Below are 17,756 nucleotides of genomic sequence, written 5' to 3'. Positions count from 1 at the left end.
AGATAAAAAGTCTGTTCATTGCAGTAATTTTTTAAGCTAGTGGAGTGATTCATCTTGCTTTTATTTCTAGTCTCTGAAATTAATTTTTAGAAAGTTAATTATTTCAAATATTAACAATCTCTATTTAAAGTGAGATAGAAAATTTTAAGTTATCAAGATTATGTAATTTCCATAATATGCACTTATTGACTATAAAATTTGCTTTATTATATTGGTGGGTTATGAAATAATTATACCAAAGTGTATTTTCAAAATTAAAATTCTAAAAGATAAAAACATATCCAGGTCCCATGATGCATTTAAAACATGAACAGAATAATTATTTACTCACATACCTCTTTATTCCCATACCTTAATCAATTTCTTAGCTCTATCTCTAAAACCAAGTCATTGGTATTTATCTAAAGAATGTAATTTTATATGTTGTTATTATCTTTAATTAAAAAAATAAGACTGCTTACCATTATCTTCAAAATAGAATTTTATGATAACTAATGATGAAAGTATTGACATTTGCAACTTATTCTTCACTATAGAACTTAATATTTTTAATGGAGAAAATGCCCTCATTACAGTTTGAATGATCCAATAAGCATAGAAAACATTCTGTTGAATAAAGGATATTCTCAATGCTTTCATGTTAAAATTTGTAAATATTTCAAGCCTAGATATTTAATTTTTTCCCCTCCAATGAAACTATATGAGATAAAACTTTAGAATAATTCTCTATAGTTTAATATTTCATCAAATTTAGCTACTGTAAAATCAACTGCCTTCTCAATTTCATTTCATTCTAATACAAAATATAAACTTAACCAACTAAAATAGTAGCTCCATCAAAAAAGTCTTTATCATAGCTGAAATATTGCAAATGAAAGAACTTCTACAATAAATTAATAGCTCTTACCACTTAATTTGCTCAATTTTTCCTTTGTTTTTATCGGGATATATTTCATTGTCATTCTCTTTGCAAGATTTGTTTCCAAGAACTGCTATTTTGCTTATAGTTCTCAAAGGCTGAAGGTTGTTGGAACTCTACCTGGTAAACACTTTAAAGGTTTCCAAATAATTTTGAATCAAAATCTAACCAACACTCAAAAATCTCACTTAATCTACTCCCCACGCACCCACCCACCTAATCCAGGCAAAAAAGCCAGTATATAACACAGGCTAATTTACAACGTAGGTTTTCACAGTATTGCATTTCTAAAGTCCTGCTGGTCACATACAGGAAAAACTGAGTATGAGGGTGTGTGCTGTCATGCTGAAGTATGCTTTTTCAATATTAGCTTCATCACAAGAATTCTGCAGTTCAGTTAAACCACACATATCAAATATCAGTATATTTGGCCATTATAGTTTTATTTCAATTGGTAAAATAAGCAGAGTGAGTTTGCATGCACCACAACCAATGCCCAAAATATTTCTGTTCCATAGTTTTCTTCATTTAATAAGAACGTTGCTTTTACCATGACAACATTTGTTCAGTGAAAGCCACGTTGGGGCTTTTAAATTTACAATAGCATTTTACAGCGATTTTGACAGAATAAACTTTCAAAAGCTTTATTCAGATTCCATTTACACTGACAGAAGAAATGTACAAAAGCTTTGAGTAAAAATGGTCTATTATTGGAATTAATTGTTTTTTTATTTTAAAAACCAGCAGCATCATTTGGGTCCTTTTTCCGCTAATGGAGCCAGTACACTAACCGTCATTGCTTCATTCCTCATATGTGCAAAAGAAAACATGTAATAAAAAATAAACAAAACTAAATTTTAAAAGTTACTTGATTTATATGAGATCATGTCTCACAGAAAGAGATGTAAACATATTTGGCACCTGTATACATTAAATCGTCACCCTGAGGCCCAGACTTCCTAAAATGTCTTCCAGTTTTGAAAATAGATGCTGACCCTGTTTTAGCAGATTTATCTTATCTTCAGTTTGTTGTGTGGTTAGCGGTATCACTATGATTTTCATGGTAGATGGTACATGCTGATGAACATTTTGTGCAGGTTAAATAATGATACAGAAATTCTCTACTTCATTCTTCATTAAATATACACTTCAAGTTTTCAGAATTTATTGCCACTGGATTTATAACAAAATAAAAAAAAAAGAACTGCCAAATAATAAAGTAAATAGGTTTTAGATTTACAGTACACAGTAAATGACAAAACTACTGTAGCAAGAGTGCCCTGACCACTCTCTTGAATACTTTATAGCCAAATTGTTCTGTCTCTATCTCCTGCACATATTTCGTCCACAACCAACCCCTAAGTTCCCATGTTTTCCTCTTCCTCCAGCCACTGACAGCTGGGAGCTTAATGCTCTGCACAGGCTGTGACACAACACGCTGCTTACCATCAAGTTCCCATTAGATTAAACACTTCAGCACTTATGTCGCCACCCCTGGAAAAAGACGGACCTGGCTCATCAGGGCACGCTTTGTTTTCTTACACATCCTACATGCTGCTCTCAACGGGAAAGGTTAGTCATGCTGTATCTCAGAAAGGTTGGGAAAAGAAAGACAAAGTCTTTCCATTTAAATGTTTCTCAGTTTTAAATGAAAGCTCTGTTCACTACACTTGTGTTTCACAGACCACTAGAAAAAACCATGGCAAAAGTTAGAAGTACAACATGGAAACTTACAAACTTACACTGTCTTATTTTAATGTAACTCTCCTTGGACAGAAAGGAGATCAAACCAGTCAATCCTAAAGGAAATCACCCTGAATATTCATTCACTGGAAGGACTGATGCTGAAGCTTCAGTGATTCGGACACCTGATATGAAGAGCCTACTTACTGATGCTGGGAAAGATTGAGGGCAAAAGAATAAGGGAGTAGCAGAGGATGAAATGGTTAGATAGCATCACTGACTCAATGGACATAAGTTGAGCAAACTCTGGGAGACAGTGAAGGACAGGGAAGCCTGGTGTGCTGCAGTCCATAGGGTTGCAAAGAGTTGGACACAACTTAGGGACTGAACAATAACAACAACTTCATTAAAAATGAAAACCCTGGGATAAAGCCTAAACTGGATGGGACACTGAAACAATAGATAAAAATCAGATCTGTCCTGGGCAACAGTAACAAAGAAAACACATACAATCACGTAAACAATCACAGCATTTCAATATGACCTAAGGCTCAATCAAAACCAGAGTGGACATTCAACAGTACATTCAAATGGGTTTTATAAAAAAAATCATACAAGATGAAGAGAATATTATAATGTGCCATAAATAACAGCAATATTCAATAGCATATATACAGCTTTGTATTCGATTTTTATGTAATATTCTTTTCCTGTTTAAGGAATCATTTCTGGGAAAAAAATTTGGGGGGAATGCTTTGTAAATATGAAGAAATCCAATATTCTAAAAAAACTTCTCAAAACATGGGCATCATTTTTTTACCTAAATACTCTTGACAAGTAATAAACTGGTAAAAACTATTTGCTCAACAATAGCCTTCTTCAATGGAGACGGCAATGGCCACCCACTCCAGTACTCTTGCCTGGAAAATCCCATGGATGGAGGAGCCTGGTAGGCTGCAGTCCATGGGGTCGCGAAGAGTCGGACAGGACTGAGCGACTTCCCTTTCACTTTTCCCTTGCATGCACTGGAGAAGGAAATGGCAACCCACTGCAGTGTTCTTGCCTGGAGAATCCCAGGGATGGCGGAGCCTGGTGGCCTGCCGTCTATGGGATCGCACAGAGTCGGACATGACTAAAGCAACTTAGCAGTAGCAACAGCAGCAGCCTTCTTCAAATATTATATAGGTCAACACAAAATAATGAAAAAGTTATCTTATACTCCTAACATCAGCTTACACATATATTTGTTTATGGAATGTTAAAAAACCTTACAGGACTCAGCATTTAAAATTGGTTCCACATGGTTGTAACTTTTAAACAGAAGGATACTAGCAAATGTGTTTGGTAAATTCAGGAGAACTACACAGAATTCTTAACATATATCAGAGGCAAATGTAAGCAGCACTATGTTCTAGCTAATCAATTTCATCATTCCACGACTAAATAGGACTTTACATTTTTTTAATTAAAAAATGTTATTAAATGACTCTTTAAATTCTGTACTGCTTTACAATTTTCAAAAGTTTCACAGAGATGATTTCAGAAAATCCTGTACCAACCTTTCCCCCCACCTCTATGTCACCCCTGCCCCTTCCCTCTCCTCACTGGTAACCAGCAGTTGTACTATCTGTGAATTTACTTCTTTTTTGTTTTATTCACTAGTTTGTTGTACTTTTTAGATTCTACATATAAGTGATATCACACAGTATTTGTCACTCTCTGTCTTACTTCACTTAGCATAATGCTATCCAAGTCCATGCATGTTGTTGCAAAAGCAAACAGCAAAAAATTTATTCTCTTTTATGGATGAGTAGTATTCCATTATACATGGACAGAGCAGCCTAGTGGGCTACAGTCCATAGCGTCTCAAAGAGTCAGACATGACTGAAGCAACTGAATGAGCGAGTATTCCATTATAGACATTTATCACGTGCGCATGCGAGTGTGTGTATATATACACACACGTATATAATATACACTATACAGTATATGTATATATAAATCATACATGTGTTTCATTATATTGATATAATATCTAGCCCTCCCTCCCGCCCTCTCTCTCTCTCTATATATAATCACATCTTTATTCATTCATTGGTTGACAGATACTTAGGTTCCTTGCATAACTTGGCAATTGTCAAGTAATGCTGTTATGAACAGTGGGGTACACGTATCTTGTATTGTGTGTGTGTGTGTGTGTATCTTTTGATTAGTGCTTTTGTTTTTGTTTTTTTGTTGGCTATCTATCCAGGATTTGAGTTGCTGGGTCACATGATAGTTCTATTTATAGCTTTTTTGAGAAATTTCCATACTGTTTTTCACCTTGGCTACATGAATTTACCTTCCCACCAACAGTGTGTAAGGATTTCCTTTTCTCCAGATCCTTGCCAATATTTGTTATTGGTGTTCTCTTTGATTACAGCCATTCTAACAGGTGTGAGGTGCTCCCTCACTGTGGTTTTTATCCGGATTTCCCTAATGACTAGCAGTTCTGAGTATCTTTCCATGTGCATGTTGGTCACCTTCATTTCCTCATTGGGAAAATGTTTATTCAGTTCTTCTGTTCATTTTCCAATCAAGTTGTTTGCTTTTTTGATATCAAATTGTATGAGGTGTTTATATATGTTGGATATTAACCTCTTATTGATCACATCATTTGCAAATATCTTTTCAGTGGATTGTCCTTTCATTTTGTTGATGGTTTCCTTTGTTGTGCAAAAGCTTTTAAGTTTCAGTTCAGTTCAGTCACTCAGTCATGTCCGACTCTTTGCGACCCCATGAATAGCAGCACGCCAGGCCTCCCTGTCCATCACCAACTCCCGGAGTTCACTCAAACTCACGTCCATCGAGTCAGTGATGCCATCCAGCCATCTCATCCTCTGTCGTCCCCTTCTCCTCCTGCCTCCAATCCCTCCCAGCATCAGAGTCTTTTCCAATGGGTCAACTCTTCACATGAGGTGGCCAAAGTACTGGAGTTTCCGCTTTAGCATCATTCCTTCCAAAGAAATCCCAGGGCTCCTCCTCCTTCAGAATGGACTGGTTGGATCTCCTTTAGAATGGACCGGTTGGATCTCCTTGCAGTCCAAGGGACTCTCAAGAGTCTTCTCCAACACCACAGGTCAAAAGCATCAATTCTTCAGTGCTCAGCTTTCTTCACAGTCCAACTCTCACATCCATACACGACCACAGGAAAAACCATAGCCTTGACTAGACAGACCTTTGTTGACAAAGTAATGTCTCTGCTTTTGAATATGCTATCTAGGTTGGTCATAATTTTCCTTCCAAGGAGTAAGCGTCTTTTAATTTCATGGCTGCAATCACCATCTGCAGTGATTTTGGAGCCCAGAAAAATAAAGTCTGACACTGTTTCCACTGTTTCCCCATCTATTTGCCATGAAGTGATGGGACCAGATACCATGATCCTCGTTTTCTGAATGTTGAGCTTTAAGCCAACTTTTTCACTCTCCTCTTTCACTTTCATCAAGAGGCTTTTTAGTTCCTCTTCACTTTCTGCCATAAGAGAGGTGTCATCTGCATATCTGAGGTTATTGATATTTCTCCCAGCAATCTTGATTCCAGCTTGTTCTTCTTCCAGCCCAGCATTTCTCATGATGTACTCTTAAGTTTAACTAGGTCCAATTTGTTTATTTTTGCTTTTGTTTCCTTTGCTTTAGGAGATGGATCCAAATAAATATTGTGACTTATGTCAAAGAGTGTTCTATGTTTTTCTCTAGTTTTATAGTATCCAGTCTTACATTTAGTCTTTAACCCATTTTGAGTTCATTTTTGTATACAGTGATAGAGAACATTCTAATTTCATTCTTTTACATATAGCTGTCTAGCTTTCCCAGCACCACTTACTGAAGAGTCTATCTTTTCTTCATTGTATATTCTTACCTCTTTTGTCATAGATGCATTGACTGTAAGTGTGTGGGTTTTTTCCTGAGCTCTTTATTCTGTTCCACTGACCTATGTGTCTGTTTTTGTGACAGAACCATACTGTCTTGATTACAGTAGCTTTCTAGTACAATCTGAAGATTCTCTGGAGAAGGGAAAGGCTACCCACTCCAGTATTCTGGCCTGGAGAATTCTACAGACTGTGTAGTCCCTGGGATCACAAAGAGTCGGACACGACTGAGCGGCTTTCACTTTCACGAACAATCTGAAGTCAAGAAGTATGATTCCCTCGGCTCTGTTCTTTCTCAAGAGTGCTTCGGCTATTTGTAATTTGTTTCCATACAAATTCTGAAGTTACTCATTCTAGTTCTGTGAAAAACACCATTGGTATTTTGCTAAGGATTGCACTGTATCAGTAGATTGCCTTGGGTAGTATGGTCATTTTAAAAAAGTAATTCTTCCAATCAAAGAACATGGTATATCTTTCCTTTTGTTTGTGACATCTTCCATTTCTTTCACCAGTGTCTAATAATTTTCCAAGTACAGGTCTTTCATCTCCTTAGGTGGGTTTATTCCTAGGTATTTCATTCTTTTTAATCTGATGGTAAATGGGACTGTTTCCTTAATTTCTCTTCCTCATAGTTTGCTGATAGTATATAGAAAACCAGATTTTAAAAAATTTTACAGTATACATATTTTTTTGTCAACTTGAGTGTTTTTACCTTTATATGTTTTATCTTGACTTTTTCAATGCCAAGAAAATTGATCCAAGAAAGGGTATAAATGTCACTGCATAGAGCCTGTGTCATCAACGAATTTTTTTGAGTGCTATATCTCTGGTTCTAGTTTTGCAATAGTTCCTATGGTTTGTGCATTTCTATAAAGCATAATGATTTTTAGGAATATATATGTCGAATTATAAATAACTGACCATATTATTGTAACTCCCATCTTACATATTAGGAAACTAAGTCTTATGTAGACTGTATAATCAGTCCAAAATCATGTAGCTAGTAAGTGGTAAAACAGTATTTGAAGTCAGACAGTCTAATATTGGAGCCTGTACTTTTGATTACCATCTGACTTCCAGTAATTGACATTAAATAGCTCTAAGGTGGACTTTCCTGGTGGCTCAGATGGCAAAGTGTCTGCCTACAATGCTCTAAGGTCATCACATACCAACTGCTTTCTAAATTTCCACTGAAAGAGCCCAAAGTCAGAAAATAAAAGAAACTTACAGAAAAAGTTCATCTACAGAGTCTTAATCATAATTTTTAAAAACTACATGAACAGCTTTATATCTCCATACCAAAAAAAATTAAAATATTAAAGAATATGTAATACTAGACAAAATGTATTTTTCAGTTCTAGAACTTCTATTTCTTACTAGTTTTTATTTCTCTGCTAAGAGTTCGCTTTTCATCTATTGTGAACACCTTTTCCTTTATGTCATCAATCATTTATAAAAGTTGCTTCAAATTTATACCTATAAATTTCCACATCTGAGTCATCTAGAAGTTGGTTTCTGGTTTTTGTTTTCTTGAAAACTGGTCATATTTTCCTATTCTTGTTCATTATTGTGCTAAAATAAACATAAAATATACTGCAACCATTTTTAAGTACACAGTTCAGTGTTATGCAACCATTACCACCATTAATCTCCAGAAATTTTAATATCTTCACAAATTGAAATTCTATACCCATTGAATAGTAATTCTCTGTTCGAGTTCTTACGCTGAGTAAACTGGGATTTATCTTGGACATTATGAATGCTGAACTGTAGAAACCCTAAACTTTGCTATATTTTAGGCTGGGTTCAAAGTACAGATTGTCTCCTCAGTGCTGTTCAAATTGCAGTTCAGTTCCTTTATTATTAACTGTGCTGTTCTAAATCCACCATGCATATATGTGGTTCAGGTGTCAGCCAGAGACTTGGACAGAATTATTCAGATTTTGAGGCTCCTCACACTGGCTCTTTCCTTTCTAGAATTCTTCCTTAACTTTTCAATATCTTTGGTGGTAGTTTTCTTTTTGACCCCACCAAGCAGCTTGCAGGATCTTAGCTTCCTGACAGGATCTGAACCTGGGCCCTCAGCAGTGAAAGCAAGGAGTCCTAACTACTGGACCACCAGGGAATTCCCTGTATTTTTCTTGAACTCCGTCCTCTACTTCCTCAGGCAGGAGGACTCTGGGTTTCCTTTTGGAGTTTCAGTCTTTATGTGTAGTGCCAACTGAAGACTGAATTCAGGATCAGACCCAGAAAAGTGTCAATTTCCCTTCAGAATCTTCCCACTTTTAATTACTCTTCAGAGACTTCAGGCAGTTGTTTCCTTTTTGTATTTTCACAGAGTTTAGAGTTGCCCAGTAGGAATTTACTCAATACTACCAAAAGCAGACTGTTGACTAAGTTTTAAAATCTCTTTTACACTGAATAAAGAAATTTGAGATACTTTTAGGCATATAACTCCTATATCTGATAAAAATCAATCTAGACATCCCCTATAATTAAATAATGCAATAAAAATTCTGAAAATGCTCACTGAGAGATCTAGGCCACAGGGAAGTTGGATCTACAAACAAATATTGGGACATCATGGCAAATCAGTTTCTGAACACTGTGGCCTGGTCTCCCTAGTTGAGTTTTAAAGATGGCTAAAATTAACATGTATAGAAAATGTATTTTTTTACATTTACAAGAATCTTAGTCTTATCTCATATCCAGTAGATTATGAATCATGCAACTTAAAAATGCTGTCAAGTTAATGGAACTTAAACATTATTCTTTGGTGCTACTTCTCACTTATGAATTCTTTAAAACTCCTTGAGAAATGAGAAACTGGAGAACAAAACACAAACTTATAGGGTAGCTTTGTTCATCTATTTTTTTATTTAATCATTTAAAAACAATGAGTTTTTTCCCTAAACATAACTGTTTCACCAGCTGGTGGTCAAGTCTATTATGGTTATCTAGAAGTATCATTCTTAAATACACAATACAACACTTCAGAAGTTCAGCTCCAAAAATGAGCTGAGTGCAAACTATGTTGTCTTCAAAGTCACTGAATAAAAAGTTATGGAATACACTTCACAATTTCTGAACATAGAGTACTATGCTCTATTATTGGTTATTTACTGCTCCAAAGAACCTTTATTTAGTTTTGTAAGACATAACTACTTCAATATTGAGTAACATAATAATTTTGTATTACTTTTCTTTGATGATAATCTATAAGCTAGATTTATTTATTGCAGCCAAACCATTGTTATGATGCACTGTATTTGGTAGCTCAGTCGTGTCTGACTCTTTGCAACCCCATGGACTGTCGCCTGCCAGGCTCCTCCATCCATGGGGATTCTCCAGGCAAGATCACTGGAGTGGGTTGCCATGCCCTCCGCCAGGGAATCTTCCCAACCCAGGGATCAAACCCAGGTCTCCTGCATTGCAGGCAGATTCTTTACCGTCTGAGCTACCAGGGAAGCCCACTGTTCCAATAAGGCCATAAAAATCATATATTCTAGGTGTCGTGGTAACATTCACAATACCATACGAACAGTAAAAACAATGAATGTCAGGCTAAAACAGTGTTTTTATCAATAAAGAAGCAACTCAACAGCAAATAGTTTTCCCCTTTTACTCAGTTTTTAAAAAATAACTCATTGCATGAACTAATTTACATGACACTTGGAAATGACTAACTGATTCCTTTCGAAGACTGACTTAAAAATATAAAGATAAAATCTAAATCATAGAAATATGCTCAAAATATTTGCGATTATTTGGTCACAAATTTGATATACCCATCAGCCAAAGCTATATTAATACAACTCACATCACAATTAGGAATGAAGACAACCTGAAAATATACAGAAATTAATCTGAGGAGTTACTTGAGAATTTCTCATTCTTTTTCCTTTGTCTAAACAGTTATTTAGAGAAAGGAAAAAGAATGAGAAAGATCCTATTTTATACCCAGAAGTGATTCTATGCATTTTATACATACAGGTTATTTCTCTAATCAACAGTTCCACAAAGTCAACTGATTTAAAAAGTGAATATTCTAAACCGCAAACATGGTCAATTATACCACTATTAAAAATATTTAATGGTTTTCCCTTCACGTGGAGGACCAAGTCCTGTCCTTGCCTACCTTTCGAAACTCAGCTTTAAGTTTCCTGGGGGCACCACGCTGTGTCACGACTCTGACCCCCTGCTCTCCTCTCTCCTTATTCTATATAGTAAACCACTCTTTAAAAGCCCTTAGTCAGGAATCTTATCCTTTATGAAACTCTGCCTGACCTCTCTCCTCCTTCTATTTCAGACTTTCAATAAACTTTCTCCTCTGGAGTTCCACTGTGTCACAATACACTATTACAGCACTTACCATGTACTATTTCATTTTTTTATGTTTTTCTCCTCAACTAGACCAGGACATCGTCTCTTTACACCACTACCATCTAAAGTAAAACCTTAAAGAAACAGGCACCGGGTAATTGTTGAATAGACAGACTAATGTATAAATGGACATAGCTGCTTGATCAGAGCAAAGAAGAAAGTAGATTCCACATAGGTAGACTAAGGATTAGTCTCTTACCTGTTTGGAGTTGGTTAAATACAATTTTGCTCCAAGATTTAAAATCTGCAGTTTCACAAGATCATCTTCGCTGGTAAAGCTTTTAGCCGTCTTCCTCAAAACATCAGGGGCAATTTTAGGAACTCGTTCACAGTTTTCTCCAATTAGCCAAAGAATACTTGCTCTAGCCACAGGAACCTAATAGTAGAAGCAGATAACATCGAACTATTGCAAACAAAATAATCACACTCTCCTTAATAGTAATATAGAAAAGGCTTTAAACATTATAAAAGGTTTTACATCTATTAATTCATTTAACGTATATCCAGGAAGTTCTCTTATATTTACAGATTTTCTTCAGTTACCAGAAAATCTGATTAAAACTGATTTCATAAAGGAAAACCCACTGGTCTAGAATCTTGATTCTATCAGAGATGTGCAAACTCCTGGGCCAAATCTGTCTAGCCTAGCCCATTTGTTTATTTATCATCGCTGCTGCTCCTGTGCTGTCATTGCAGAAGAGCAGTTGAAACAAGTGTGTTAGTCACTCAGTATCTCCAGGCTCCTCTGTCCATGAAATTCTCCAGGCAAGAATATTGGAGTGGGCTGCTATTCCCCATAAAGCTGAAAATATTTACTTATCTATCAATTTACAGGAAAAGTCAGCTGACCTTTGCTCCAGGGCATTGGTTCACAACTCTCATGCCTATACAAAGCATCCAAGGTTAGGATTAGAGTTTGAGTGAACTCCGAGAGTTGGTGATGGACAGGGAGGCCTGGCGTGCCGCAGTCCATGGGGTTGCAAAGAGTCGGACACGACTGAGCAACTGAACTGAGGACTGTAGGCTTTTGTTATCAGTTCTAAGACAGTAGTTCTATGATGGGGCCCTAGAATCCATGCTCCATGAAGCATCACAGATGATTCTTGAGACAGGTGGCTTGCAAACCACATTTTGAGAAGCCATGGACAATACAGACAAAGGAACAGAGGACCCATTTAAGGCCTTGATTCCAAATCAAAACTGTTATTGTTTTCTACGTATCTGTGTCTACAGCACTGACAAAATTACCAAGATCTGCTTATAAAATCATGAATGCTGGTCTATTACTTGGCCATCAATAAAAGAAATAGGAATAAGATAAACTTGTCCAATATGGCATTTTTCCTTATATATTTTTAATAAAGTACCTTTCCATATAATTTGTTTCTTAAAAAAAATAAATGCTTTGCTAAAAATTGGAAACCTTCCACCAGCACCATTAAGAACATTTTATTTAGAGCATGCAAATTAGTTTTATTACTATTTATTTGTATTCTCCCTCATTCCAAAAGGAATTTGAAGGGGTATGCAAATTAGTTTCTGCGAACATTTTCACCTGTATAGAAGAAAATCTGCTTTCTATAATAAATGAAAAAACCACTGGCTATCATTAAGAAGTAGCATCACAAGAAGAGGTAAGACTCTTTATGAAGTTCTTTTCTAATTTCTCAAATAAAGTCCCAATGTTTTCATTACAGTTTCACAGCTGTACACAGTATGACTTAAGCGGTACACTTAAGGAAGAAAGTGAGAATGGAGACCTTTGCAAAGTGAGAATTTTATCACAATATCTACCATCTCAAATTCCTTCAAAACACCCATTTTGAGAATAAAAAAAATCATTTAGACATCACTAAGTCAAGTCATTCACCAGAATGAGGTCATCAGAAAACTTTAAAATCAAGTACACATTTTTAAATAACATGTTAACATTACCATCTTTAAATTAATATTAGAATAAGTTTAGTAAGAGAGAAGAAAATCAGTAATATTTACATAATAATTTTAAATACTAAGCATAAGTAATAGTAAAATACTAAGTGCTATTACAGATCTACTCATGTATTATGATATAATTGATATCCTTACTGTATACTGATTTTTGGGAAGAAAGAGGCTATTTCCACTGTTCCAAAGGTTACACTGCATTAAGGTCTTACTTCCAATCTATTATTTTAAATTGGGCTAAAGAATAGTAATTGAGTGGTACATTAAATTTTCCAGTATGAAGCAATTCAAGTTGCCTACCATAATGAAATGTACCTCTAAATAAGAATATATGAGCAACTTCAGATTTCAGTTATGCTAGATTTATTTTTCTTAAATATTTTATTATATATTGCTAGTATAAAAATTAGAATTCTATGACATATCACAATCTATTACTCCACTTTAATCCTTTGGTTATACCCTTTTTTTTTTTTTTAGTTAAAAGGACAATCCCCCAAAGATCTGAGAGATTATTTTATTCCTATTCATTAATATACCAAGATTAAAATAATATTCAAATATTCTAAACATAGTGCATACATTTAAAATATAAGTCTTTAAAAAATTAAAAATCAGTAAGTTCTAAATGTTCATACTGAAAATCTCAAGATGGTAGCACTGGTACGGCGGGGCCAGGATAATATTCAGAGAGTCCAGAACTAAGGTAATAAAATTTCCAAGTAACATTTTAAAAACACAGAAAATTTCTCCACAACAGGAAGTTTATCAATAAGTATATTGAAACCAATCTTTCTGTGCTGACATTAAAAAGCTTATAAAACTGACAAACCTAATTTTGCGCATTTGGTTGGAATCAGAATCATAAAATTTTCAGGTTCCAGCCCTGCCTTTCCCTCCCTGTTAAATTATAAGACTCTCATTTGTACACTACTGATACTATGAATCCGTGGCCACTATTTTCAAAGGTTTGAAGCAACTGAAAAAACAGTACAAAAATAAGCCACTTTTTGTTCTCCACGGCTAAAGCCAAACTATTAACACACATGCACACATATGATATAACACTTTCATTATGAACCTCTGCTTTTCAGTATTTCCAAAGACAAACTGGACTGTAAGTGACTCTGCCTGATCCTTTATTCTAAATGCCCTGAGCAAGTGGTTAAGTGCACTTTTTAAACCTTCTACCAGAAGGCAGTTTCCACTGCCATTTTAACCCATTAACCTGCCTGCAAAAACGAATAATCTTTCCAAGCTGACCGCAGCAGTTGTAGAAAGACATCCAGAAAGATTTCACAGATCACTCTGTAAGCAGTTCAATTTAAAAGCTATTGTGTTACAATACCAGCTCACTGCACAATGCAACAGTGTATGGTAAAACCTGCAAAAACATCAAGTTTATTTAAATTTGTCAAAGGCACAATCAGAAGACATCTAAACAAACTGCATACAAATAGCAAATCTGATGCAATATTCTGCATCTGGACTCAATATGCATTAAAACTTAAGTGTGAACTAAGCAGGGGTGGCAGGGCAAGTGCAGTTAACTTGTGAAATGGCAGGCATTCAGGTAGGCAGCTGGGCAAGAAGTACATAAAGCACTACTTCAGAATCACTCAGCAGTCTTTACGAAATAACATCTTTCAACTCTCCTTTTGTAATATAAAATCCTCACCTGTCCCATTCAAGGTAATATGTAACCCTGTTAGAACAATCCTCAGGTAGTATGCCTTTCATTCTGGAAGAATAAAACTGTATTTTATCTATTTCTCCTTGCATTTACCATAGACTTTTCCTTCACATATTTATTTAGTTGCCATATTTTTTGCACATATAGGTAGGTATATGATTTTAAATTTCTTTGTACATTGGCCTTTTTGAATTTTATGCCCCATTTTATCCTGTTAAAAGCCCTTAATTAATTTTAAATCTCACATTCTTGTTGATATTCACTTAATTATCTTCTTCCCTACTTTCCTATTTTCAACTTTTATAACAGTGTTTTAATTATAAATAGCCTTTATCTGGCTTTTGTTTTTCATTCCAAAGTCTGTTTTCTAATGAGAGAATGCAGTCCATTCATATTTAGAGTAGGATATATTTGATTTTTACTCTTCCATCTTACTTCTTGATTTTAACTCTTCCATTTTAATTTTTAAACATTTATTGTTTACATTTAGGTTTTCTGTTTTTTTCCTTTTTGTGAATTTGGAATTCCCACCATACTTTGTATTCCACTAATGGTTATCTTCTATCTGATTAAAACAGAAAATAAGCTTTGCTGTAAGATCTGTAAGGAAGTATGCACTTGGCGAATATTCCATCAACTGTTGTAGAGAAAGTTGATGCAATCAAGAATTTTCCTGAGCCCCACACAGGGACATAATCAAAGACAACAAACTCTTTTCCAAGAAAGCCTGTTGCTTGCTTGACCCAGGTCTCATGTACAGTCACAGGTTTCGTGTGTAAGCCACTGCATCCCCCGAAAGCCCTAACACTGCTTTGCTTTGCCTCTCCCTGTCTAACAAGACCAGAACAGGCCTAACAGCACAAGACGACCGGAATACAGAATTTCACATTCCTATTTCTTTCTCATAACCCAACACACGTTTCTCTGCCATTATTTACAAGCAAGAAATTAACTATTTTCCCTACCAAAACCCACTGCTTTCACCCTAAGATAATCTAATTTCACCTTGAAAAGTGAAAGGGAAGTTGCTCAGTAGTGGCCGACTCCTAGCAACCCCATGGACTGTAGCCTACCAGGCTCTGCGGTGCATGGGATTTTCCAGGCAAGAGTACTGGAGTGGGGTGCCATTTCCTTCACCAGATCTTCCTGACCCAAGGACTGAACCCGGGTCTCCCACATTGTAGGCAGATGCTTGACCATCTGAGCCACCAGGGAAGTCCTTGCTACTTTTTAAACACATGAGACTACTAAAATAATCTCACCTCCCTCTACTCTCTTCCTCCCATGACACCTTCAAAACACTTTTATTCTGAACTAATCATACCCTACCCCTAAATTTTCTAAGATTGCTCAGTATTTTTAGTATCAGATTAGAATTTCCTTTATATTATGGCCCTTCTTTTTCAAGAGTTCTCATTTAGTCTATTTTTATACATTTAATTATGTGTATAAATATATACATGTATTTGTGTAAGTACTTCTGTTCTTTGATTGCCCTGATCTAGAGTTTCCAGCTTTGGCTCATTAGTTCTTGCTTAGAAAAGTGGTTCTTACTAGGCGATGTAACACTTGTCTAAAAGGTATCTAAATACCTGTAGGAGTATCTGTGATTGTTACAATGACTAAAATACTACTGAAATCTGATGTCTGGTTACACAGAGATGCTGCATATCTATCTCAGTAGACATGAGGAAAAAGTTTTACCCTCCTAGATTATTGACAAATAATGTTAAACACTTGCTCCACATATGGGCAAATGGACCAATTTAATGCCTAATTTGTCAATAATTTGGGTGAATCAAAAGGAAACAACAATAAAGTCCTGGCCAGGTCAGTGAGTGGACAACTGAATTGGATACAAAAAAGACAGACTAGAAAAGGAAGAAAAATACAGCAATAATGTACTGGTTAAGAAAGCAGACCTACTTACTACATGACCTTAATCATGTTACCTAACCTGTCTGTGTCTTGGTTTCCTTTTTTTTAAAACTACCTTATTAAAAATTTTTTATTCTAACATTTTATATTTTTCTTTTGCCGTTTTGGTTTTTCATAAATTTTATTGAAATGAATTAAGTTGCTCTATGTTGCTCTATATTTGTGATAAAGTTTAATAATCCTGCGTCCAATTTCTTTTGTGTAAAATAGAATAGAACCTATTTTTCAGAGTTGTAATTACAATTAATGATTTATATTTTTAGGGTGCTTAGAATAGTGCCTGACATATGATTAACACTGATTTATATTTTTAGGGTGCTTAGAATAGTGCCTGACATATGATTAACACTGATTTATATTTTTAGGGTGCTTAGAATAGTACCTGACATATGATTAACACTATAGGAGTTATGTTAAATAAATAACCAAAACAGAAAGAGCAACAAGGATGCTTATTAAATTCAATAGCCATGATCATAATAAAAGTTTACACTAAACACTACTCTCGGTGTTTCATTTATGTTGACTCCTTTATTCCTCACAACAGATCTATAAAGTCATTCATTAGTCCATGTGTTTCAATTTTACAGAAAAGAAAACTGGAGCAAGGATAAGTCAAGTATTGCTTAAGATCACAAAGCCAGTAAAGGGCAGAGACTAAATTTGAACCCAAGTCATGTCATTTTCAAATCCAGTCTCTTAATCTCTCATATACAGTCTTTGTAAGAAGTCCTGACTTTGATATTAACCAACAATAAGAGTAGACATGAAGAAAAAGAACTGTGGTGAGAATATAGTAAAAGATCTTTCCTCTCACTTATTCACTCATCCATCCACCCATTCCAGTTTGGCTTCAGAGACTCTCACCCTACTCTATAGGTTATAATCCTTTTACTATCATGTATTTTGTTGCTCCAATTAGCCAGTGGGAACTCTCTTAAATTCTGACATCTCTACCGTCCCGTGAGCAGAGCCATGTTTTTATGGCCCAACAAGATGTTCTTTCCGTGGCCCAGCTCTAAAATCAGCCATTTCTCTAAGGAGTCCTGGTTTCTTTAAATGCTGAATGGAATTTAAAAACCAAAGTCTTCCCAAAAGGGGGATGTGGTACTACTTTGTACATTGTGCATGAACCTTGAAAACATTCTAAAGTGAAAAAAGCCAGACACAAAAGGCCACATTATCACATGATTCCAACTGTATGAAATGTCCAGAGAAAGCAAATTCATAGAGACAGAAAGTACATCAGTAGTTGTCAGGGGCTGAAGTATGGGGAGGATCAGGAG

At 35.5% G+C, this 17,756-nt stretch overlaps 1 protein-coding gene across 1 annotated transcript in view; it reads right to left on the bottom strand.

Annotated features, from left to right (window-relative positions):
• The window catches only part of AP3B1 (adaptor related protein complex 3 subunit beta 1), a 237,333-nt gene that overhangs the window by 104,877 nt on the left and 114,700 nt on the right, over window positions 1-17,756 (bottom strand). Inside the window, exon 15 of the mRNA XM_006068949.4 lies at window positions 11,092-11,268. Coding sequence (XP_006069011.1) covers window positions 11,092-11,268 — 177 coding nt within the window. The remainder of the gene's footprint in view (window positions 1-11,091; window positions 11,269-17,756) is intronic.

Source organism: Bubalus bubalis, chromosome 11, assembly GCF_019923935.1.
Source record: "Bubalus bubalis isolate 160015118507 breed Murrah chromosome 11, NDDB_SH_1, whole genome shotgun sequence".
NCBI lineage: Eukaryota > Metazoa > Chordata > Mammalia > Artiodactyla > Bovidae > Bubalus > Bubalus bubalis.
The sequence above is the reverse complement of the archived record's forward strand: the minus strand, read 5'-3'. Positions and strand labels throughout refer to the sequence as shown.